The sequence below is a fragment of the Patiria miniata genome, unplaced genomic scaffold, assembly GCF_015706575.1.
Source record: "Patiria miniata isolate m_02_andy unplaced genomic scaffold, ASM1570657v1 HiC_scaffold_18, whole genome shotgun sequence".
Classification (NCBI taxonomy): Eukaryota; Metazoa; Echinodermata; class Asteroidea; order Valvatida; family Asterinidae; genus Patiria; species Patiria miniata.
Window position 1 is genome coordinate 17,266,461 of NW_024037056.1, and position 26,080 is coordinate 17,292,540.

Below are 26,080 nucleotides of genomic sequence, written 5' to 3' on the forward strand. Positions count from 1 at the left end.
TGGCCAAAATTGAAAAAAATGCAAGGGGTTAGCCTTACTTTTTTGATGAAATTCGGTCAAAAATTGACTTTTTTCAAAACAATGCAGAAATTCGTTTGAAAAGTCGAACCGTCCACAAATTTAATTGGAATGTGTTCTAAGGTCCCTTAGGCATCTTTCTTGCAAGTTTGAAGCAATTTCATTTTTTGGCCAAAATTGAAAAAAAAATGCAAGGGGTTTACTTTACATTTTTAATTAAATTTGGCCAAAAATGCACAAATTACTTTGTTGGTATGAGAAGCATAGATGTCTGCCCGACCACTCTACGTTTGTGTCTCAACAACACGAACCTCTAGTTTTCATTTAATTCTATCACAATATTTTTCACAAACTATTATGCAGTTTTAGCAGTTAAACAAAATAGGTAGGTAGACTTTAATATTGGATATTCAGACTTTAAAATACTGAGACAAAACACCTTTTATTTCCTACTCAACTACCAGTTTAGTTAGAAATGTACAACTACCAATGACCTCTTGAAGTTTTTTTAAATTTAAGTCAGAACAAGACGTTAATACACTAGTTCATATGAGCATCTGTGCTATTTCTTTTGAAGTGGCACTTTTCCACTTTAGTTTGTCAAGTTGTTTTTTATTAATTATCATCAAACTTGATATTGAGATATAGATACATGATTCGGTTGGCAAAAGAAATTGTGCAATACTTTCATAAACATGTTTTGCTGTCTGCTTATATGTAAAATGTCTGCGCACAAAAAACCAACAAAAAAACAAACAAATGTTACCACCTCTAGCAACAAGACGTTTTAATATCATAAACTGACAGAAAAACAAGGACGATCACAGATTTGTGTCAGGAAGTTTGAGAATAATTTCATCACATCAAAATTTTACAATCCTGGCTCCCTGCTTAACACTGCTTTTTGTGTGACTATGGGTCGGTTACCAGTAATGTGACCAACCTCAATAGTCTGGTCCCGGTTAGTTGACTGGACTTGTCAATCATCTTTGTACTAGCATGCACTATGACTAAAGCCGTGTTTGCTATGGGCTGTTTTGGCAAAACTAACGGAGGCTGTTGTCAACTTAGACTGTCGTCAACTCACCAAATTAACCAATCAGACAGCAGGGAAGATAACTTCACAGCACATAGCAACCAATCAAATCTCAGAGGCTGAGAAATCTTTTCATGATAACCAGTTTTCTAATTCTGTTAATTTCTACACAATGCATGAAGTTACACAGTGAAATACAAGTCGTATATAAACTTCTGAATTCATACCTACAGAAAAATCTCTTCATCCTAGCCTTTTATTAGTTTTAATCTTCGAAGTTAGAAACAGATTATCACGTGTACATCTTTAGTTCAAGCACACCAACAATCACTGCTTCATCTCGAAATACGAGACAGGATAAGCACATTATATGTTTATATACATTTTCAGCCCCAAAAGCCTAAAATTGCATTACAAGTTGATTCATTTCCATGTTCATATTTCTTCGACAAAAACATGTTAGCCTAGAAATTTGTATTTCTCAAACCGCACGCTTAAATGCCAAACGACTACAAACTGGCTTTCACGTTTTCTTTTCAATGTCCAAAATATTTCGGACAGTTTGTATGTTTTGAAGACATTTGTGATACAATCAAGCTAAATGAGTCGTTTGCTGGGAATTTTCATTTGGAGGTTCAGGCCAAAATAGGGCCACTTCATCACATCACTTTATCACATTTCTTGGTGTTTCGAATACCATAATTTTTGAACTACAGCAAACGGTTTTCACAGCAGTAATGCTGGGATTGTGCTCTTTTCAAATCTGTAACAAAAATTGACCAGGGTCGACAAACAACTCACATAGCTCGATCACATCACATTCATTCTTCTACAGATAGTTTGAGGGAGGGCTGTACAAGTTTAAGTAGTTTAATTTTGTTTAATACGAACGAACGGCGGGGGGAACGGTTGAGCAGTCTTCCTGGTTTAATGTCTTGTCAATCACGGGTCTGTACACCAAGTCAACCTGTGAAAAACAAAGGAAACTAGAGGTGACAACATTTTCAGGTGTTTTGATAATAATTTAGTATTTGATTATTCGAAACTGTATTTGACCGAATTTTTTAATATTCGAAACTCGCCGATCAAGGTTTACACACACCTGCTGCAACTGCACTTCTCACTGGTCAAAAAGTGCAAGCGGGAAGCTATTTGAATATCTGGTTGATGATCGAATATTCAAATACAATAATATGGATACTGAACTCACCTTTCCTGGCAAAAAGCTATTTGAATATTCAGTTGATGAATATTCAAATACAATAATATGGATATTGACCCATCTTTCCTGGCAAAAAGCTATTCGAATATTCGGTTGATGAATATTCAAATATTATGATATGGATATTTGACACATCTTTCCTGGCAAAAAGCTATTCGAATATTCAGTTGATGAATATTCAAATATTATAATATGGATAATGACCCACCTTTCCTGGCAAAAAGCTATTCGAATATTCAGTTGATGAATATTCAAATACAATAATATGGATACTGAACCCACCTTTCCTGGCAAAAAGCTATTCGAATATTCAGTTGATGATTATTCAAATATTATAATATGGATATTGACCCACCTTTCCTGGCAAAAAGCTATTTGAATATTCAGTTGATGAATAATCAAATACAATAATATGGATATTGACCCATCTTTCCTGGCAAAAAGCTATTTGAATATTCGGTTGATGAATATTCTTATATTATAATATGGATATTGACCCACCTTTCCTGGCAAAAAGCTATTTGAATATTCGGTTGATGAATATTCAAATACAATAATATGGATATTGACCCATCTTTCCTGGCAAAAAGCTATTCGAATATTCGGTTGATGAATATTCAAATACAATAATATGGATATTGACCCATCTTTCCTGGCAAAAAGCTATTTGAATATTCGGTTGATGAATATTCAAATATTATAATATGGATATTGAACCCACCTTTCCGGTGTTGAGGTCCATGTCGCTCAGGGTGATGAATATTCAAATATTATAATATGGATTTTGAACCCACCTTTCCGGTGTTGAGGTCCATGTCGCTCAGGGTGATGAATATTCAAATATTATAATATGGATATTGAACCCACCTTTCCGGTGTTGAGGTCCATGTCACTCAGGGTGATGAATATTCAAATATTACAATATGGATATTGAACCCACCTTTCCGGTGTTGAGGTCCATGTCGCTCAGGGTGATGAATATTCAAATATTATAATATGGATATTGAACCCACCTTTCCGGTGTTGATGTCCATGTCGCTCATGGTGTGCTTCCTCCAGTGCTCCTCAAAAGGCTTGGGCGTCTGACCCTCCAACGCCTTGCTGAAGTCATACTCATCAATACGGGTCTGAGAAAAAAAAAGCAGAACAAAATGTACATTTGACTGTTTCAGAGGGTGAAATCAGTAATGTAGTTGAATACAGTTCCTTGAGTACAAGAACCAGTACGAGTACTTTGCCATGAGTACGAGTACCGCTGGTGTGCAAGTCCATCGCATACCTTGAAGTCCTCCCGTGCGTGCGCTCCTCTGCTCTCCTTGCGTGCCTCTGCTGCCACCATTGTCTGAACAGAGTTCAACATCAGGTTCTGCAGTTCTAGGGCCTCCACCAGATCAGTGTTCCAGACGAGACCGCGGTCGTACACCTAGACATTTTAAACCAGATCAAAAAATAACCATCATATACTTTGAAACGGCAGACCAACAACTGCACTCCCAACGTCTTCCCCTCCCATAGCTTTTGCAGAGGCTGGTCACCAACTGCCAGAACCCCTATGGATTAATTAAACCACATAACTGTCAAGACCTGTTGAAGGGGTTTGGATAAGGTGTCCCTGAATACTGCTACAACTTTAACTGTAATTCTATAGACCTTTTGCATAACAGCCAATGCCCTCTTATAGAGGGCAATGTCTTTGTTTTACTAGGATATGAGTGAACCATTTGTGCCTTCATTTGTCACTGAATTAAATCAATCATTGTCAGGCACTCAGCAGTGCTTAAACCCACCATATCTGTTACTGTCAGTCAAGGCATGGTATCTTCAGTTAACAAAATTTGCCACAGCCTGTCAATTGTACCAATAATTATGAGCCCAATTTATAAAACTCTTAAAAACTGTCACTTGATAGATTTTGACAGATAGTTTCTCCTCTCCATGCTGTCACTGAGAACTTCTATCATTCTGTATGTGTTCAACAAATTATTGTAATGCACGTAGTCCCTTTGTGGTTTCTTGTTTGAAAATTTCTTTATTTTTAATTAGGCGTTAGCTGGCATTCTGTCATAAGCCTAACTTCCAAAATGTGATTTTGCTAATTAACTTAATATTTATAAAAGTTTTTGTTAGAAGTGAATACAATTGTTTTTCTTGAGCTGGCAAACTGGCCATTTTCATGATAATGTACCTTCATGTCGTCCATAGTCTTGTAAGTGTCCATGATGAGATCAACACCTTCCTTCAGAGTTTCACCGGTTCGGAACACCGCAGCATTGTTCTGCATGACCTACAATAACAAAAAAAAAAATCGTACTGCTTACAAAGAAACTGTTTCAGGAAAGTTCAAAATAATAAATGTTCCATGAAACTTTCATACACTTCATTTCATTTATTTGAAAGGATAATGGCTTGTGATCAGTGCTTGTGACTCATGATCAGAGGGTCAGAAGTTGAAAGCCAGCTCCTCGCCATCTGATGTGTCCATAGGCAAGCCACTTTACTCTTACTTACACACCGCCCACCCATCTTCGTAAAAACCGGCAATCGTGGACCCCTATTGTCCCTAATCCTCATTCCTTTGTTTGTACCTTAACTTTTTACCAACAGCTCTCATTGGTTTTGTACATGAATTTCGATCGTGGACGTTCGTGCAATCGTGGACGTATTGTCAGTGCCCTAACCCTATTGTCCTAGGTCCACGATTGTCGGTGTTTACATACTCAGAAGTACGACTGGGTGCCTGTATTAGCTGAGGAGTAACCTACGATGGAGTGACCTACAATGGACTGGAATCCTATTCAGAAGGCAGAAAAATATTCTCTGTTTTTTTCACGTCAAGCAAACCTCAAATAAACGTCTACTGAGCCATACTGAATCAGACTTAAGTTAAACACCAACCTTTTTACAGGCCTCTTCAACAATGCTTTGCGTAAATTTCTAGGATTTATGATAATCCCATTGATTAGAATCCGTCTCAATTTAAATAGGGACGTCTCAATTCATATCCGGGACGAATTCCGGACAAGTTGCGGACGTTTCATCGGGTATAAGTTGCAGGATTCTGAACAACGTCCCCGCAATCTTCCCGCAGTGAAGTTATCAGTATTGTTGAGTCAAGCACTTGCTTAGGAAAATTTCCCTGGAACATGTCCAGGACAAATGCAGAGCTTCTTCCGGACAAAGTGAATGATTCTACCCGCGACTTGTCTGGAACTCGTCCCAGATATGAATAGAGACGGGCCCTTCATGTTCTTCCTTGGCTTACCTTCTGCATGTTCAGCCTGATGTCTGCCACCTTGGTATTGCCGTCAGCGTAGCGCAGCTTGTCGATGTTGGCAACAGAAGCTTCACCGGCATTCTGAAAATACGCGACAAATGAAGCGTATGGTTATACACACATGATTGAGTTTGTTTCTGCATGCAATAGCGGACATTGAACAATAGAGGACAATAGGGTCCCCAATTCGCGAGGGGTCCCCTATTTGGATTCATGTACAAAACATATGGGAGGTCTTCCTAAAAAGTTAGTACAAGCAAAAGAGGGACAATAGGGGGTCCCCGATTGCAGGCAAATACACACTTGGGTGGGTGGTAAATCTGTCAAGATTATGGGTTGAGTTTTGAGCTTGTCTGGAGCTGATCTGAATGAAGTTGCTTCTTTGAAGTGAATTTGACTAGATATAGATGTGTCATGATACCACTTACGTTGGCAAACCTGAGCAACATAGGCTCATGGTCTTGCTAATGGTCCTCCTGAGTCATTTGCTATGTTCAGAATTATAAAATCATGGATGTCAGATGTAACCAGCACAGGAAAAGAAGTGGACCCCAAATTTATAGAATGACCCTAACCCTGCCAGACGCAACACAGTACATCGGGGGTTAAAGTCTGTGTGACCTTGCTACATTGAGCCATCAACACCAGTGCATGAACGGCCAATTCAGAAACAATGACAGCTAGTCCCATTGAACAAATGCCACAGTTGTATCCTGCTGCAGTTGGTGACCACAGACTCTGAGGCAGTTTGGCCTTGAGACTTTTGGCCTGATGGATCTTGCTACACTGGGGAGGCTTGTCATTTTGACAAGTGTTCGATGTTGCTGCATTTGACATGGTTTCTAGCCAGAATACCCTAGGGGGTTAGGGTTAAGCAAAGCTTACCGATTTCAATTCGGGCTGGGCGTCGCCAGGCTTATCCAGCTCCGTGATAGTGTGAGCGCAGGCACGACCAAACACCACCAGATCCAAGAGAGAGTTGGCACCCAGGCGATTGGCTCCGTGGACCGAGGCACAGGCAGCCTCCCCGCAGGCGTACAGGCCAGGCACAATCTTGTCTTCGCCGTTCTCGTACGTGATCACCTGAAAAATGGAAAGTAGACGCCGTTTTTTTGTTTAGATTGTTGACTGACAAATGTAATACTTTTAAGGAGTAGCCTGCTCTACAACTTAGGCAGTACCTATGGGTGTAATGTACTGAGGTTGCATGTAACTCATGACATTTACAGGGTAAGTCATAAAAAGAGAAACCCAAATGTCAGGACCATTGTTTCAGTGAATTTCTGCATGTAGCATTTTCAAAATCTAGGATATGAAAGCCCAATTCATAAGCTTTCTTTTAGTACAAGAATCATTCAAATCACTCAAGTACTTTTCAAGTTACGGAATTTGAAACACAACCACCGTTTTAAGGTTCTGTCCGCAGATCACAAAAAAAGGTGTGCGTTCTTTCAGCAAAACGAAAACACATCGCACACATTTTGTTTTCCTGAAAGAACACTTACATGTTTGTGATCCGTGGACAGAATTTTAAAACGGTGGTTGTGTTTAAAATTCCGTAACTTGAAAAGAGCATGAGTGATTTGAATGATTCTTGTACTAAAAGAAAGCTTATGAATTGGGCTTTCATATCCTAGATTTTGAAAGTGATACATGCAGAACTTCACTAAAACAATGGTCCGACATTTGTGTTTCGTTTTTTTTTTACTCACTCTGTACATGTAGATTGTAGTACATTGTATTTATTCAAGATGAATCCATTCAACAATACAGCACTGGTTATGGGATGGTTTTAGGCAATACTTTGTGTAATAATTGAAGCAGTTTGAGGCGACTGTTTCAGTTTGAGATTTAAACTATGTATGGCACCGATGAGTAGGTCACAGGTATGCAACCTACAGTTCCTAAACAAGCTTCACACGCACACATACCTGCCCTCTGTAGTTGGTCGGTACCCCGCCCATGTTATAATGCACCGTCGGAAGCACGGGCACCGGGTCTCGGGTCACGTCAACGCCGGCAAAGATCTGCGCGGTCTCGGAGATGCCCGGCAGGCGCATGGCGAGCTGCTGAGGTGGCAGATGCGACAACTGCAGAAAGACGTGATCCTTGTTGGGACCGCAACCCCGTCCCTCACGGATCTCGATGGTCATGGAGCGTGAGACGACGTCGCGGGAGGCCAGGTCCTTGGCAGTCGGGGCGTAGCGTTCCATGAAGCGTTCACCCTCGCTGTTGATGAGAATGGCGCCCTCACCACGACACCCTTCAGTGATGAGGCAGCCTGCGCCGTAGATACCTACACACACAGACAACCAATCCCTCTGCTTCATTAGAAACAAAATCTTTGCTGGAAAACCCTGCCGAATGCTTGTCTGAGTATCACCGTTATCCACAGAGCCAAGTCCCCTGTATTACGTCTGATATATCTAAGCATGCATGACGTCATTTCATTCAGAAATCATGGCTTACGGACAGTACAACGAGATCGCCATTGCATATGACATCGCCATCATTCTCAAATCGGGACTAAGATTGTGATTGGTCAATTTCGATGTCGCGTTTTTGTAATACAACAACCTGTTAAAAATGCTTCTCATCTTGGGCGTGATGTTTACGCACACAGGGAGCTCGAATTACGCGTGTATAGACGGCGCCTGCCGATTGGTCAGTTTCTCGAGGTTATATGCAGTCTAGCTACATAATTAATCTCCGAGTCTGTTTACATATCATAGACCATGGTTGGCTTTGCCAGGGCCAGGGCCAGGGTCTATAAAACTCATTTTTAATGACACTTGAACGGCAAATTACAAAGTTAAGGAAAATGTCACACCTCGACCCTAAATTTAGAGAATGACACATGCACGTCAGGTTTAATCTTAAGTCATGTACATATTAAAAATGTCAATATTAAGTACAATTTTTTGTGTCTATTTTTCATTCATTGTTGGATTGGTCAGTAATGAAATTTCGACGAAGTTTTCCAAACAGCGCCCTCTACGGTAGCTTCACGGAGCACATACCTGTAGGGTGGAACTGGACAAACTCCATGTCCTCATTGGCTATTCCCGCCCTGGTAACCATAGCGGTGCCGTCGCCAGTGCAGGTGTGGGCGGAGGTACAGCTGAAATAGGCACGCCCATAACCGCTAAAACAATTAAAGGGAAAATACAACATTTGCAAACATCAAAAAATAAAACTACCAAATCATTTTGAAATACCTTGCTGGACTGTTAGTGAATGACGGTGTAAAGCATCCTGTAAAATCATGGCACCTGGTATACTGTCATTTTCAAGAAAAGTGGTATTTTTGTATCAATTTCCAACGCTAATCGGTCGATCAGCGTTGGAAAAAAACTGGCTTTTTTTCAAATACTGGCCCCAATTGACCATCGCACTTGTTTGCAATCGATTACAAACCTATAAACGGGTACGAGCCAGCTAGACTGGTTCCCTGACCTTACAATTCCCCAATGTATGTAAACTGCTCTGTTTCTTCTTATATGGAGTCAGGGAACCAGACTACAGGAAAATAATTGTTTTTCTTGGTTTTTATAGCATTTTCGAACCCAAAACCTCAAAAAAGTCAGTGTAACTATATTTGCTATATATTTCCAACCCCCAATTCTATCCATTTCTGAAAATTACAGCAAAAGCATATGATGTATATTCCCTTTAAAGATATGAACAGCACCACATGAGAAAAATGACAAAACAATCCCAATGAGGATACACAATAACGATATGCATATGTATGAAAAGATAGAACATCACACAAGCTGTAGCTCCATATGACACAGCCTTACATACATATACTTGTGGGGAAGACCTTTATTTCCCTTCTTTTGTTCTCCTTTGTTCCTATTGAAATCTCAAACTCCATAGCGTTTCTCTTATGGGGAAGAAAGATTTCTAAAGACTTCAATGTTGGGTCTGTTTTTATATTGTTTACTGCCCTGCATGAACATAATTTAAATCTAGCAGGTTTAGGTCAACTTGCCACTGTATTTGTAATGATGTTCCACAAATGATTGTGCGATTTCACTTTGTCTAAACAATTTTGCGGATCCTGCAGCTGTTCTGTTAAAACAAAAAATAAATCCAGAAATCCTTACCCAGTGGCCAGGATAGTGTTCTTGGCTCTGATTCTGTGGATAGTGCCGTCTTCCAGACACAGTGCAGTGATTCCTCGACACTCCCCGTCCTCCATCATCAAATCCAGGCCAAAGTACTCGATGAAATACTCGCAGTCGTAACGCAAGGACTGTATACATGATACAAATCATTAAAAAAGTGCGTCTAGTAGTTATCTGGTCCTATGTCTAGTCTATGGAATATCCCATTGCACGGTGATGCTTTGTGATGACTTGTGATGACTTGTAGTCCCTCACAAGTGTCCTACAACAGGGTTTCCCTCAAAATTCCTTGAGTTTTCCGCAAGAATTTTCCATAAATTCGTGAGAATTTTTTCGACGCACGTACGCCAAACTGGTCTTCACCAGGGTCACTGTCAAATTCCCTGTGGTGTTTTTTTTCAAATTCCCTGAGTTTTCCCTGATTGGAAAAACGGAAACACTTTTCCAGGTTTTCCCTGATTTCAGAGTGGCTGGGCATACAGGCGTATTTTACTATACTCTCGAGGACAATGCTTTGTGTTTCCCTTTGTCCCTGTAATATAACACTCTCCCACAGACTAAGCACACGAACCTACTACAGAGCACCGTTTTGAACAAAAGACCCAACTCCTGAGGACTGAAAGGATCTGTTGTTCTCCCTTTGTGTGTCGGTCCTCAGGGGTTATGTAGAACACGTACACCCTGTACTTACCTGACCGTACAGCGTGTGTAGCAATGAGTGGCCGGTCCGGTCGGCCACGGCGCAGCAGCGATGAGCTTGCCCCCCCTTGCCGTAGTCGTAGCTCTGTCCACCGAAGGCTCGCTGGTAAATCTTGCCCTCCTCGGTACGACTAAAGGGCATGCCATAATTCTCAAGCTTGACAACAAAACAAAACAAAACAAAATCACAAATGAGTCACACGTTGTTACAATTACTTTTGAGAAAAATAATTTTTACGAATGCTGCACAAAAATGAAAGATAAAGATACGTAGGATCATTTGCGTTTATGTAGTAATTTTCTTTCATTTGAAGCAACAACATTGCTTGAAATCTAAGGAAATATACAATATTGGCTTTTGATTTTATTTTCAGAAATGGATGGATTTGGGGTTAAATGTTATAGCAAATATTGTTACACTGACCTCTTTTTAAGGTTTGAGCTCATAGATGTTCGAAAATGAAAGAAAAAAATGCTGTTCTTGTAGTCAGGTTCCCTGACCCTACTTCAGATGAAACGGAGCAATTTATAGGGGGATTGTCAGGTCGGGGAACCAGACTAGCTGGCTTGCACCCAATCACGGATGTGTTACAGATAGCAAACAAAATTTTAATAACTTAATTTGGTAAATCTGGGGCAGTATTAAAAAAAAATCAGTTTTTTCCAACGATGTTCGGCCCACCATCGTTTTTACTTCTAGTTCTGTTGGATACCTCTATCACGGCTTTTGGTGCTTCTTCCGTCATGTAATGGATCGCATCTTGATCTCCCAGCCAATCAGAGCCCTTGACTGTGTCATACCTGTTCATGAATATTCAAACATGCTAATTAGATAAATACATACATTACAGGAAGTGTAATGTCCGTGACAGAGCCAATTAGCCATGATATCTAATGAATGATTCAGAGAAATGATCCCAAACTCCTAGTCTGTAATCTCCTAGACCATCACTAGATGATGGATGTATATTTGAACAATACATTTTCATTTTCACAGCGCTGCTAAGCAAAACATTTTGCTTAGCACAAAAAAAGTCTGGCTTATAAAAGCAGATTACCAGCCAAAACTCCATGTGATTTTCGTGATAAGCAAACAGCTGGATACTAATCACGAGCAATATACATCACATGGAGTTTTGGCTGGTAACCTGCTTTAATAAGCCAGTCTTTTTTTGGTGCTAAGCAGATTTTTGTGCTTAGCAGTGCCGTGAAATTGGTGCCAGGTTTAGTTTACTCTCAAACCTGTGGTGTCTTTGCTTGAGCGTCAGCATTGCGATCAAATTTTCCTCCAAATGGCCCCCAGACTCTCTCTTTTTAACCACTGAGGGGGTACTTGTGCAAGGAGTCTATTTCAAGGACACGTTCAATATCCGTGGCTGCGGCTTGGAATAACATACAGGTCTATGCAAGTGGCTGCAGCGGCTACCATAGACACGTGTGTAATTCCTAGCCATAGTCATGTGATTTGGACACGGCTAGGTCTGGTATCTGTACTTACATATGCCATCTCCAGTTGTCTGGCTCCATGTTGCCAAGTGCTGCATTGATGCCGCCCTGTTGAAAAAAATATGGAGAGATTTAAGCCTTGTTAAAGGGAATATACATTATTATTATTTTTTTATTATTTATTTATTCTCATCATGTAAAAACATGAAACTTGTCTCCTCGTTCTGCACACAAATATGATGTATAAAACACTTAAAAACTTCACATTAAAAACCAAAACAAAAACATATTACATAAATGTACAAATAGGCGTAACAATATAAGAACACTGACAAGAGTACACGTAAACAGAAATAGAACAACAAATTGAGCCTAATTAAATAAATAAATAAAATATCTGGATTGATAGAGCTATTATGTATAAAGACGAAAAATGGGAAGGACACAATGGCAAGCCGGGGGGGGGATTAGAAAGCCAGGGGGATATGAGCGGGGGAAAAGGGAACAGGGAAAGGGTTGAAACTTACATGTACGAGGGGTATAAACACACACATTTACATCACGATTTAAAAAGCATAACATCTACTATAAGTCTGATTAAAAACACGAGATTGCCCTGGGTAAAAATAAGGGGAAAAAATGTGTCGTGTTAACGAGATTTCAATTTACTAATTTAACCCGACACAAATGGGTAGATGTGTGAGGAGGGGTGGATAAGAATATTATGAGATAAGACAGAATAAGGGCTAATCTGATTGCACTAAAAACACACTACAGCACGATTATAAAAACAGCATTATCTAGTATAATTCTTGTTAAAATGTGAAACTGCACTGGGTAAAAATGAAAGGTTGTGTCGTGTTGTACGAGAGTTCAATTGACGGATTCGACCTGACCTGTTTTGTACTATGAACGAATGGAGTGGGTGAGTATTGTCTTGCATAATGGTTCTCAGTTTGGATTCAAGAGCATTGTGGTACATTGATTGAATGTCCAGAACATCAACACCAATGACCCTGCTGGCAATTTTAGTGATCCTTTCCAACTTGTTCGAATTCACAACAGTCAAACCATTAAACCAGGCGATACAACAAAAAGACATGACGGACTGTATGACACTCTGATAAAAAAGCAACATAATATCACGATTAACATGAAATAATTTCAATTTCCGCAGGAAAAAGAGCCGTTGACTAGCCTTGGCACATAACTTAAGAGTATTCACATTCCAATTCAATTTACTATCAATGTACGTCCCAAGGTACTTATACTCTGTCACAATTTGGATTTCATCACCACTAATTACAACAGGTTTGATAACATTCTGATTTTTCCTAAAATCAAAAACAATTTCTTGCGTCTTCTGCGTGTTCAATATTAGGAAGTTATCTTTGCACCAATTACAGAACTTAACAATTTCGTTCCTGTATACAGTCTCATTGTCATGACTAATCAACCCTGTCAGTGAGGTGTCATCTGCATATTTTATCATAGGACACATAGGGTCTTCACTTCTGAGGTCACTAGTGTAAAGAGTAAAAAGCACTGGGGACAAAACGCACCCCTGTGGAGCCCCTGTATTACTATGAACAACATTAGACAGGGAATTCATGAAACGCACCCTTTGCGTTCTGCTTGTCAAAAAATCACCGATCCACATAATCAAACAGGGGTTCACATTCATCCCTCTCAGTTTGCCAGTCAGAACATGGGGTTGGATCAGATTGAAGGCCGAAGAAAAATCCACAAATAATGTTCTAGCATACGTCCTTGGTTGATCAAGATGGCTATAGACGCTATGCAAAAGTGTAATGATAGCATCTTCGACACTACGTTTAGCTCTATAGGCAAACTGTAAGGGATCAATGTAGGCACCTGTTTGACTGACAAGAATATCCTTTACAATGCGTTCAAAACACTTCATTACTATTGACGTAAGTGCTACAGGCCTATAATCATTGAGTACTGATGGCTTAGGCTTTTTAGGCACTGGAATCAAAGTTGATGATTTCCACAGTTTAGGAATTTGACAGGTATCCAAAGACCACTGAAAGAGGTCACAAAAAACTGATGAAAGTTCTTTATAACAATGTTTAAGAACTCTGCCAGAGAGTCCATCTGGTCCTGTAGATTTACAAACTTTTACCCGTTTCAGAGTATTTTCAACAACAGTAGCATCCAGTTTTATGAAGTCATTACTACAAACCTGACTCTCAAGGGTCTTACGACCTTCTTCGTGAAGGGCTCTAAAGTCCAGTCTGTCAAACCGAGCATAAAAGTCACTTAGATCTTCTATGAATGATGGTACGTCGCAAGGTGGTACTACAGATTGACTATTTTTCCCTGACCCTGTGATAGATCTCATGCCCTGCCATGCTTCCTTAGGATTCCCGGCACGGAACTGATCTTCCACTCTCTTGCCGTACTTCTTCTTGCTTGAACGAATCGCTTGAGAGAGTTCGTTTTGGATCCTCCGTCTATCTGATGAGTTGCCGTTTTTAAAAGTCTGTTGTTTTTCCCTCAAGAGGTTCCGGATCTCCTTGTTTACCCAGGGCTTACTGTTCGGATATGTTTTCACTTCCTTGACAGGTACCAGCATGTCTTCACAAAACTTGATGTAATCAGTGACAACATCAGCAGCTGCATCAAGTGTGTTTGACTCAGTAAAAATGTTCCAATCCGTACATTCAAAACATGCACGAAGAGCCAGCACACTGTCGTCAGTCCATTTCTTGATGCGAGTCACCCTTGGTTTCTCCCGTTTCAGTTTCTGTTTGTATTCCGGTACTAAATGCACCATGCAATGATCAGAAGAGCCCAAGCCCGCTTTTCCATAAGCTTTGTAACCATTTTTGACATTTCCGTAACATTTGTCCAATGTCCGATCACCTCTAGTATATACGTTGACATATTGATAGTAATGAGGCAGTACATTTTTCAGGTTGCAACTGTTAAAATCTCCAAGGATCAAGTTCACAGAGTCAGGCGACTGTGATTCAAGTTGCTGAACTATCCCGTGGATTTTAGCTGCTGCAATATCTGTATTTGCTGAAGGTGGAATATACACCATGGTGATGAATATTTGTGTAAATTCCCTTGGCAGGTAAAACGGTCTGACACTGACGGTAATCAGCTCAATATCTGGAGAACAGAATCGATTTCTAACTGTTAGGTTATTACACCAACGCTTGTTGACGTAAATACAGACTCCTCCGCCGGCTGATTTTCCGGACTCCGTTGTTCTGTCCATTCTTTCACAAATGAATCCATCGATGTCAGTATTATTGCTTGTATCAGTATCTTTGTACCATGTTTCACTGAAACACATTAAACAGCTTTCACGATATTCATAGCGGTATTTTGCACAGGCTTGCAATTCATCCAGTTTATTCCGTAAAGATCGACAGTTACCTGTGATGATTGAAGGTAAAGGTGGGCTATGTTTCCGCCGTCGAAGTCGTACTCGTACGCCTCCCTTTTTTCCCCGCTTGCGACCTTTGAAGTGGCTTTTCATACAGCCGGCACAGTCTTCAGGTATTTCGGAATTCGGTGGTGTGATAACCTGTGACCTGAGCTTTAACAAAGCATCCCGGCTGTACACAATAGGCAATGGCCGTACACTGGAGAGACTGCCAGTTCCATCCCATGGTTGTGTAAAAACACTACGAAATATACCACAAGTAAGAAACACGACGACACATTTCCACACTAAAACTGAGCTTGAAGCCATACCACATCATTTGCTTTTGCTGTAATTTTCAGAAATGGATGGAATTGGGGGGTTGGAAATATAAAGCAAATATAGTTACAATTACTTTTTTGAGGTTTTGGGTTCGAAAATGCTATAAAAACCAAGAAAAACAATCATTTTCCTGTAGTCTGGTTCCCTGACTCCATTTAAGAAGAAACAGAGCAGTTTACATATATTGGGGAATTGTAAGGTCAGGGAACCAGTCTAGCTGGCTTGTACCCGTTCATAGGTGTGTAATCGATTGCAAACAAGTGCGATGGTCAACTGGGGCCAGTAATTGAAAAAAAGCCAGTTTTTTTCCAACGCTGATCGGCCGATCAGAGTTGGAAATTCATACAAAAATACCACTTTTCTTGAAAATGACAGTATACCAGGTGCCATGATTTTACAGGATGCTTTAGACTGTCATTCACTAACAGTCCAGCAAGGTATTTCAAAATGATTTGGTAGTTTTATTTTTTGATGTTTGCAAATGTTGTATTTTCCCTTTAACCCTGTTCAAATCCATCGGGTCTAATTTTCCAGCAGCTTCTGAAGGGTCGTCCCGATGCATATCCGGGATGAGGTTGGGACAAGTTGCGAATAGAATCATTCATTTTACCCGGAGGAAGTAACGGTGTCCATGTCCGGGTAGTACGGGAACCGGGTAATATTTCCTATTGAATTAAAACACAGGTATCTGGGTACCTGTGAAAGAAACCAACCCCAATATTGTAATCCCGGAAGTTGTCTGAAGGGCTTTATAGCTTAGCGGTGTAAACAAGACTGTTTTGGTTTTTCATGTAGCCCGGTTTTCATTTTGCACATTCCCCACAAAAGGCATTCCAAACCTTTCATTGTCTGAGACATGCTAAGAGAAGGTTTTCTTACCTGTGCAGCGACCGTGTGTGATCGTGTAGGGAAGAGTTTGGAGACGCACGCTGTCTTGAACCCTTCGTGGGCTAGGCCGAAGGCCGCGCGCAGCCCCGCGCCACCGGCCCCTAAGACCACCGCATCGTAGGTGTGGTCCACGACTGGGTAGTCACGAGCAATCTGCGACAAAATCAAAGATAAGTGTATGATGTCTGACAAAGCCGGACCATAACTTCTCTAGCCTTGGTCAAAAACTAGATTTCGATTTGATTCCATGAATCTAACACAGCTGTTTCCTGGTAAGTGCAGTAAAGCTGCTGTGGCATCAACAAGAACAAATAGTTTCAGTTTTGGGAACTTTGGCAGTGTTATCCGGGAAATTCCAAACATCCATACTATTATTATGATTTCTGGTCATGAAACCAAGGATTCAGCCTCAATCCTTCAAAATCCACCAAAAACCGTCTGAATGATTTTGGAGGATTGAGGATTAGGGTTAACGAGTTTATCAACAGGCTTAATTAGCAGGGGTAATTGTTGGGCACATAGATCTTTGTTAAATATGCTATGAGCTATTTAATATTTTTTCCCCAATTCTTATTATAAAGTATGCATATTTTTGTTTTAATTTGAGTATTTTAATAGGATTATATGTTGGAAAGAATTCCATATACTGACGTCACTTGACACCCTGTGTCTGAAAACTTCTAAGTGTTTTCTCACTAAATGCTTCAATAGTTTCCCTGCTAAACTTGACTTTTTACGACACGTTATTACTTTCTGATGGCCGGTAGGTCATTCATGTCATTTCAAGGAAAATTAGTGACGTCCGTATATGGAACTCTTTCCAATATTTTTAATAAAATCTTGTCAAGAGCACTTGAACATTTTTACGATGGAATTTGGGTTATTGTAAATGAATAAATTATTATAAATTAAGATACTCACTGATCCTGTCTTCACATTCCCTCCTGTTTGTCTCCCCTCGATTGTGAAATGGAACGGTCTGGCACTAAGTGATGGTGTGACCTGGACATGAGAAAGAATAGTTGAAACTTAAACATGTAAACTGGGACAGAGAAAAATTCAAATATAGTTAGAAAATACTTTGAAAATGCACTGGACTCCAGACCACCATTGCACATTAGGCATAAACTTTGTTCACAACCAACATAGAGGGCGAGGTTTTGATTTTTTGAGAGAAATTTGGGGGTAAAATGACAATGACAGCGCGGCGACAACAGGCAACCTGAAAATAAAGATGGCGATCACCCCGCGATGTACCATGAACACGCATGGCGCGCTGATCTGCAAGGCACAAACCGCGCAGCTGCGCAGGAAAATGGTGATTTCTACCATGTCTACCCCGAGAAACTGTTCAAAATTGCAAAACGGGTGTGATTAGAATTGAGAAAAGTCTGCTTTTGATTGTAAAGGTGATTTTTGAGCAATAAAAAAAAAAACATTTTTGACTCTAATTTGATTTAACTAAAACAGGGGCCCTACACTACACGATCACCAATAAGTTTGAAAAAGTTTCTTGACTCTCCATAGACTTTGTACACAACCTGACAACAGCCAGATATAGCTGAATGAAGTGGCGGTCCGGTCTGGATAGTCACTCCTTGCCCTTCCTTCATTTCTTACGCAGACAAAGAAACAAGTTATTCACTTACCGATTTCGAGAAATGACCAAGTAAATTGACACCAGATCGGCAAGGTAACCTCAGAAGCGAAGCCATTTTGTACTTTGTTGTTATTGTGAATTTACCCGAAATTTGTATTTACTGCACTCTGCAGACAGTGGCGCTGGCGTACGTGATATATTGCGAGGGCAAGTAATTCAGTCTGGTGCGCGAACAATGGTCAAACAATATTTATTTCATTCCACGCACGGCACACCGGGTCTAAGACTTCCATAATTTACGTAAAAAGTTACCTAAGGCGATAGAGGGCGCTATCGTCACGTTTCCAAACACTTAAACGAGATCTTATTATTACGCTTGCGTAATAATAAGATCTGTAGGTAAAACTAGGTGAGCGCAGAAAGAAATATATTGATAGCGCTCCCTAGTATAATGGGACCGGACACATACTTTGACTGAAAAACAAAAAAATGAAATTGCAGGGGATCAGAGCAGCCTTGACTGAGTTCATAAATCATGGTTTTTGGAATTTACATAAAAGGGGTGTGTTTTGAATATGATCGATGCTACTCAGATCAGCTAGATCCGGCGCCGGGCGATGCTCAAAGCGGGAATGCCCGGCGAGCGCGGACCGGACACGTACTTTGTTGACTGAAAAAAAAAATTAAAGTGGGAATATACTGCTTTAAAGGAACGATATTGGAGCCAGTACATTAAGGATCTGGTAACGAAGAAAAGCATTTTAATTTCATTTCATTTATTATTTCTCAGGTTAGAAAACATAGACAAAGAACACAATGGAAACATTTAAGGTAACCAGTTTTACAAAAAAAAACCAACCAATATTGATAACACCCCTGAAGGATTGCCAAAAGCGAACTTCATCACTATCTGGTGGCTCTCCTTAAGAAAGTACAAAGAAAACAAAAACATGCAGGAATAAAATACCTGCAATCCCATCAAAACTATATTGCGGCATGTATTGGCCTATAGTTTACCAGCAGCAGCAAAACAGTGGCATGGTCGGCAAACAAGAAGCTGAGAGTGATACCCTGTTATTCCTCAAAGGAATTCACAAAAGATGCAATGCACATTATAACCATGAAATGATATTCATAAATCTATCAAAATGTAAATAAAAAAATAAACAAGTCACTCAAAAACTAAAATATATCAGAAATATACATAATATAGATAAACCACTCAAAACCAAAAAATAGAATATGGCTTTTTGAAAGCTTTTAAGACTGCAAGATATTCTCAATAAATGTGAATAAAAGTAAACTAACTCTACATTTAGAGTCGTATCAGCCACCACAAATATCAAAATGGCATACTTTTGTGCGTGAAAACTTCTGTTTTGCCTCAACATGTTTTGCATACAAAACATTAACGAGCATATATATTATTAACATAAACATTAACAAGCATATGTAGTAACAAGCATATATATTTAAGATAATAAAAGACACAAACATTTAGATTTAAAGATACTTCCACCTGTAATATTGACATAAAAAGGTGACACAAAAATAAAATCTGAAGAACAGGGGCCTCCTTCATGATGATCTAATAGAAACATACACATGGTACTAATTTATAATGATACATGATCACGACATGCGTGTATTTTTGACATAGGGCTTCTTATCCTCAAGATTCATTCCAAGTTATGCCAATAAATTGAGATAAGAAGGTAAAAAATGTAACAAGAGTAACATACATCTGGCTGTGTTGGCGAAGCTTAGGTCCCGCATTTACTTTTTATTAACAAGCATGTCTTAATACAAAAAGGGAAGACTAGAGAAGGCATATTTGATATAACAATACAGGGCAAGTAAAAAAAAATGAAACCCAAATGGCAGGACCAATTTTTGAATGAAGTTCTGCCTGTAGCACTTTCAAAGGCTAGGATATGAAAGCCCAATCAATGAGCTATGTTTTAGTACAAGAATCATTCAAATCACTCATGTACTTTTCAAGCTATGGAATTTTGAACACAACCACCGTTTTAAAGGGAAAGATTTCCATTTACGAAGTTCACTAATTTTCCTCTGTATTGACTAACAAGCCCCCAGATAGCAATTTCATGTCATCAAAGTCAATTTAAGCAGTGAGAAAATACAAGCATTTTCTTAGAAAACACTTACAATTTTCAGTCCAATCTCATAGGGTTTGTACACAGGGTGTTGAGTGAACTTCATATATGGAAATCTTTCCGTTTGAAAGTTCTATCCACAGATCACAACAAAGGTTGGTGTTCTTTCAGCAAAATGAAAACAATTCACATGCATCCTTATGAGAATTGTTTTCGTTTTGCAGAAAGAACACTTACTTTTTGAGTGATCCGTGGACAGAAATTTAAAATGGTGTTTGTCTTCACAATTCCATAACTTAAAAAGTACATGAGTGATTTGAATGATTCTTGTACTAAAAGAAAGCCTAATGACTGGGCTTTCATATACTAGATTTTGAAAGTGCTGTAGGCAAAACTTCATTCAAAGATTGGTCCTGCCATTTGGGTTTCATTTTTTGACTCACTCTGTAGAGCTTTTTATTAGTAATTCCCTGCTCAGAACAACTCAATGTCAGTACACTGGTAGAAGATTCCTCCCATTGGAACATCATGGCTGTTGGTCACATAGGTCAGCTGCATGGGAAGAAATTGAAATAATAGAACAAGGGTGAAGGGCGTAGGTCAGCTATATGAAAAGAAATGTCATTGGATGAGTTCTGCTAAAGAAAAAAAAAAATCCACACAGATCGTCTCCACAATATCAAATTTAGGGGAAAATTTAGTTTGCATTTTTCACTACATAACTTCTTCAGTCTGGGTCTTAATCTATGGACCTCATTCAGAAGTTGGCCATTTAAGTTGAGTTCCCTGAATGTATTTCATTAATTGTTCACTGTGTAATGGAATGGCGCCAGACTATTTATGCAGGCACAATGCAGCCTTATTTTACTGTCATTTTTTTTTTAAATATAGCTTTAAACATTAAGGAATATTTAATTACACATTTTAATTTATTCATTGAAGCAGACTGGAAATTTTTATAAATGAACTTGCTTTCATTTCTCTTCGCAATTAAGTTCCAAAAGTTAAGATTTTACCTAACTTTCAATTCAATATGGCCGACTTGTGAATTAAGGCCCATAGTGCTAGATTGACTTCTTCAGTCCACAGAATTTTCATGACATCATATAGCCACTGTAATTTAATTGCTCAATTGCATATTTAATGGAAGTTCAGTGATAACATGGACAACATGGAACTAAAAATATGTTGTCACCAAACTCCAGTTTTAAGTTTGCTTACCTGCAGTATGGCAGAGACTCCGAGAGGTCTGTACATGAAGGGAAAAAAGGCATAAAAATTAAGAAATGGAGGGGTCGGGATATTTGATGGGCATGGATATCTCTCCATTGTATTTGAATGGACAGTAATGACAGAGTCATCAATGCACATGTCACAGTGTTTGCTGTAGAATTGTGATAGCAGTCATTCAAACTTATCGTACTGATGACAGCAAAAAAGCTGTCAAAATTAGTCAACACACGGTCCGCCTCCACAGACTTCTCGGACTTTTGTGTGTAACAAAACAAGTTAGGGATTAGCGTGTTAAGACGTCACCCGGAGGCGAGTCTAGGCACGCTCGACGTCTTAAAAACAGCCAGATCATGTTAACACGCTATCCGGCGCGTACTGGTTAAGCGACTTTAGTTGAAGTTTTACTTACCCGTCAGGCATTGTAACAGTTTGGGTGTACAGCGTCAGCGAAGGTGTGGCTGAATCATTGATCTTATCCAGAACATGGCACTGTGTGGTGGTCCAGAACGAGATTTCAAAATACCCCTGAAAACAAAAGGGACAATAATTATGCATTGAGTATGCTTGCTTGGTTTGGGCAGCATTACTCAAAAACTGAAATTCAGTTTAGGTACAAGTGTAGGTGATTTCCCCAAACCATTCCTGAAATCAAAAATAGTCTACAATAAGATGTTCCAAAAATGCGTCACTTGACAAAAATACCTGATGCATCGTTGGAAATTACCTTCTTCAAAATGACAGCACGCCAGGAAGACTAATTCACAAGGAATTTATTGCCATTACTATCTTTAAACCAAACTTTTCAACAATGATTTTGTCATTACTTTTTGGAGAGCTACAAACATCTACTCTACTGTTAAATGACAAAACTGAGCTTTAAACTAACTTGGGGGGGGGGGGGGGGTGTCTGAAATGCCCTAGATATGCTTGCCTGCCTGCTAGTGGGTGGCACGTAATGAAATTGTACCCTGATCATACACAGTAAATATACATATAAACAACAAATTTTTATACAACATTTGCTGCTAATGTGTGTAAGAATTCATAGTTTTAAGGAACACCTTCATCTCACATTTGTGGCTGTTCCATTTGGATAGGAAGCAAAGTGGTTCAAGTTCTTCTGGAAGACAACAGAGTAAGAAGATCCTCCCCTGCAAAAAAATAAAAATAAAATGACATTTGAAAATGAAAAATGCAATTTAGAGCCAGTATTTTGGTGCCTTTTTGTTTGTTATGCTTTTTTATACCTTTTTTTGGCCATTGTCTGGCACCTTTTGAAAGGAAGCCTTTATCAAAAAGTGGTTTTCAATTAATCGAATAAAAAAAATGTAGCTGAATAATCCATACTTTGATCAATTAATCGAGCAAGCAAATAATACTAGGGGCCCTATCATGCACGGACTAGAAACCATAAGGATCCATGAGAACACATACTTGATTTGGATGGCAGGTTTTTCTTGGGGTCGGCCTCCGCAAGGTTTATGCAGCAGTCCGCAGTCATCAGCCTCTGCAGAGACGGACAAAACAACAACCAATCAAAGTTTTTGGGAGCAAAACTATGAAAACCAGCACGACATGTTAGGGAAAAGCTTCACCGTAGCCAAGGGGGAAATTATGCACATATTTACATAAAGAAATGAATTATCTGGAAAGAATGCAGTGTCCAGACGCCAGAGAGTCAAGAAAATTGTAAGTATTTTCTGATAACTTGGAAATGTTTCTCAGTTAAAGATTCATGTCTTTTCAACATTTTTGCAACATATGACTGACGTTTATTAAGATGATATATGAAGAAAAAAGTGGCGTCAGGGTACAACATTCTTCCAACTATATTGATTTTGAACTATCACATGTATTAAAAATGTCACTTTTTTTAAAAAAAATTATTATTATTATATGACACCCGAGTAAATCTGCAAAAATAGACGTTTCATTGCCAGGTCACATGATTGGGGGTGATGACCAATCAGATGACAAGGATTTATTCAGGCATTTTTCAGGTGTTAAATAAAGTAAACAAATGTTTCGCATTTGCGCAATGCAAAGAATAATTTCATTCAAAGACAGATGGAATGTTCCAATGCAGTCGGCTTGGCCTCATGGAATGGAACACTCCAAACTATTCTTACCATTGCAGTAATAAACATTTACTATTTATATACCTTTGGTGTTGATGCCTCTCATTGAGCCACGCTGATGAGGGTTCAGCAGACAGATGTGAGCTGACGCTGCACAGACCAGACAAACTAAGACAACCACAGCCTTCATTGCGGACAATTTCTCAAAAGGAATTTGAATCTGTCCAACAGGAAAAACAAGGATATGATCGATTGACAATTCAAGCTTTGTGGGCTGATGAGAACGACTTCTTGAACAAGATTCCACTTGTTACACATCGGCCTACAATTAATGTGCACGCACAGGGCCCAATATGCAGTTTCACGGTCATATGCGCCATCTTGTTCACGGGGCAAAAAGAGCACACATTGCTAGACGCGGGCGCAGTTTGGAATGACCGCATGATGAATTGGAAGCGCCAAAGTTTTCCATTGGCGATGCATACACAGCAAGGCATGTAAAATTGCCCCAATTGCGCTGGCAAGAAGGCGCATATTAGGCGAAGTAAAAAAAAAAACATGTTTAGCGTCCCCGCCCGCTTCCTTTTTAGAGGCCGCCTCCTTTTTTTTTTTTTTTTTTTTTTTTTTTAAAGGACAAAAATTGATAAATTTTAACGATCTCTGACGAAAGAAATCGTATTTTTAGACTTTTAGCTGGTAACCATCTTGAAAAATAGCCCGGCCGCGTTGTCTTGAAAAATGTGTCGGGCGGCCATTTTGAAAGGAAAAAAAAAAAAAAAGGGCCTCCTCCTTCCTTTTGTCAAGGAGGCAGGACGCTAAACATGTTTTTTTTTTTATTTTGCCTTACCGTGAAACACCTTATTTCATGCAGGCGCTTAATACTGCAATAGTGCAAGCACAAAATTTATTTAGCACAAAAAAAGTCCGGCTTAGGAAGTTATATTAAAAGCAGGTTAAACTCTATGTGATTTTTATGCTAAGCAAACGTCATCGGAAAACTAATCACGAGCAACATTACACGGAGTTTAAAGCTACGCGGTCCTATTTCTAGGCATTCGCATCCAAATTGTGTGTGACAACGCGCACGCGTTGCAAGCATTACCTGCGCAGATTTATGGAGGGTCGACCACGTCGAGGCATGTGCTTCGCTGCATGTATCTGTATTTTTAGCAAAACACAAACAAACAAAGTGGACATCAAAATACTCACCTGGAAAGTTTAAACAAAGATCAACTTGCCACCAAAAACTGCAACGGCAAATTTCCCCTACAAATTACAAAACCAGTTTACCAAACAATAACAACAAAACTGAGTTACACAATTTTCCCGGGGTCGTTCAATTCAGCTGGTTTCCAAGGACTAAGCTAGGAAATAAATACGCAAACTTTCCCGAGGCGTAGTACCAGTGATGAACTCCGACCGTACTGCGCGTGACAGTAGTCATGTGACCAGCAGAAATCTTCGATCATTATTCTTTGAACACGTGGTTCTGTTACTGTTCAAAGAGGTCTTGAGCCAACCTCGTCCCCAGGGTGTCGAGCAGTACGCGCCCACCACTACCTCGTCCCCAGGGTGTCGAGCAGTACGCGCCCACCACTACCTGCTCTCTCACCCTGGTATTGGATCATTTGCATGTGCAAGATTTTTGCACACGTATGCAAATGAGAACAGTCTGGTGCTTGGATATGCGTTACACATTAGCGCTTGTTTTTGTATGCGGTGTCTGGGGTAAAAACAGAGTCAATTCGTAGCAGCGCGAGCACGGCGTGAGTTACGAAAAAACGATTTTTGAAATCACACTGTTACGATCTTATCGAGACAACATGCAGTATCATATTTCATATTAATATGAGCAAATTGGAAAGGAAATTAGTATTTTCGAGAAGGCGTGGACGAATGATCGCGAAAACACGTACTGCACGTTGTGAATATATAGCACCAAGTACACGATAAAAATCCATTACTAGCCAATTGCGGTATCCAATCAGGATACAGGAAGAAAGTTTCCTATCCAGGGTTTACTATTGGAAACGCAGTTGGAAATAAAGTAAGCACTGGGGACGAGGTTGGTCTTGAGCGAACTTTATGGCGCGTAAACCACCATTTGGAGATTTGGCAAAGTTGAAACAAATTACATGTACTCAATTCTTTTGGCACTTGTGTTTATTAAAATTAAATTACCAAAACTGATTACACTAAATCGTATTCACACAAGCATGAATACAAACGTACAGCTAAACGTCTAAATGTACATATACATAAACAATCCTCCGAGCTCGATAACTTTTTGATATTTGAATATAATTGACGCCCATGATGGCAGATCAGTCAGCTGATATGTACATAAGGAAATCATCGAGTATAAGCATTAGTACCGGACAATAAACCTGCAACAAAAACGCGAAATTATATTCTTAACAAAATGCTGAATGGTGAAGTTTAGTTCCCTTATATACAAGGTTTCCCTGACTCTAAATATGAATATGTACACCAGTTTGGTAGGATACCCCAAACAAACAGCATACCAGGATATAGAATGAGTGACTTGCCCAAAAAAATAACGAAAATGTGGACGCCTTTGATATGCAAAAACA

At 39.5% G+C, this 26,080-nt stretch overlaps 2 protein-coding genes across 2 annotated transcripts; both read right to left on the minus strand.

The window, feature by feature from the left end:
* Positions 1-301: 301 nt before the first annotated feature.
* On the minus strand, positions 302-18,279 carry LOC119724947 (succinate dehydrogenase [ubiquinone] flavoprotein subunit, mitochondrial-like). Its single transcript, XM_038196278.1, has 15 exons — positions 18,108-18,279; positions 17,380-17,460; positions 16,450-16,611; positions 11,881-11,936; positions 11,096-11,183; positions 10,375-10,539; positions 9,663-9,811; positions 8,571-8,695; positions 7,482-7,846; positions 6,436-6,633; positions 5,539-5,631; positions 4,462-4,560; positions 3,556-3,699; positions 3,290-3,403; positions 302-2,021 (listed from the first exon to the last, which is right to left on the minus strand). The coding sequence occupies exons 1-15, from the start codon at positions 18,171-18,173 to the stop codon at positions 1,935-1,937; spliced, it is 1,992 nt and encodes a 663-aa protein (XP_038052206.1). The 5' UTR covers positions 18,174-18,279; the 3' UTR covers positions 302-1,934.
* Positions 18,280-20,600: 2,321 nt separating this feature from the next.
* On the minus strand, positions 20,601-24,858 carry LOC119724948. The gene is made up of 7 exons (XM_038196279.1): positions 24,696-24,858; positions 23,571-23,706; positions 22,843-22,915; positions 22,481-22,559; positions 21,818-21,933; positions 21,397-21,424; positions 20,601-20,727 (listed from the first exon to the last, which is right to left on the minus strand). Exons 2-7 carry the CDS (start codon positions 23,674-23,676, stop codon positions 20,650-20,652), a joined length of 480 nt encoding a protein of 159 aa, XP_038052207.1. The 5' UTR covers positions 23,677-23,706; positions 24,696-24,858; the 3' UTR covers positions 20,601-20,649.
* Between the last annotated feature and the right edge of the window lie 1,222 nt (positions 24,859-26,080).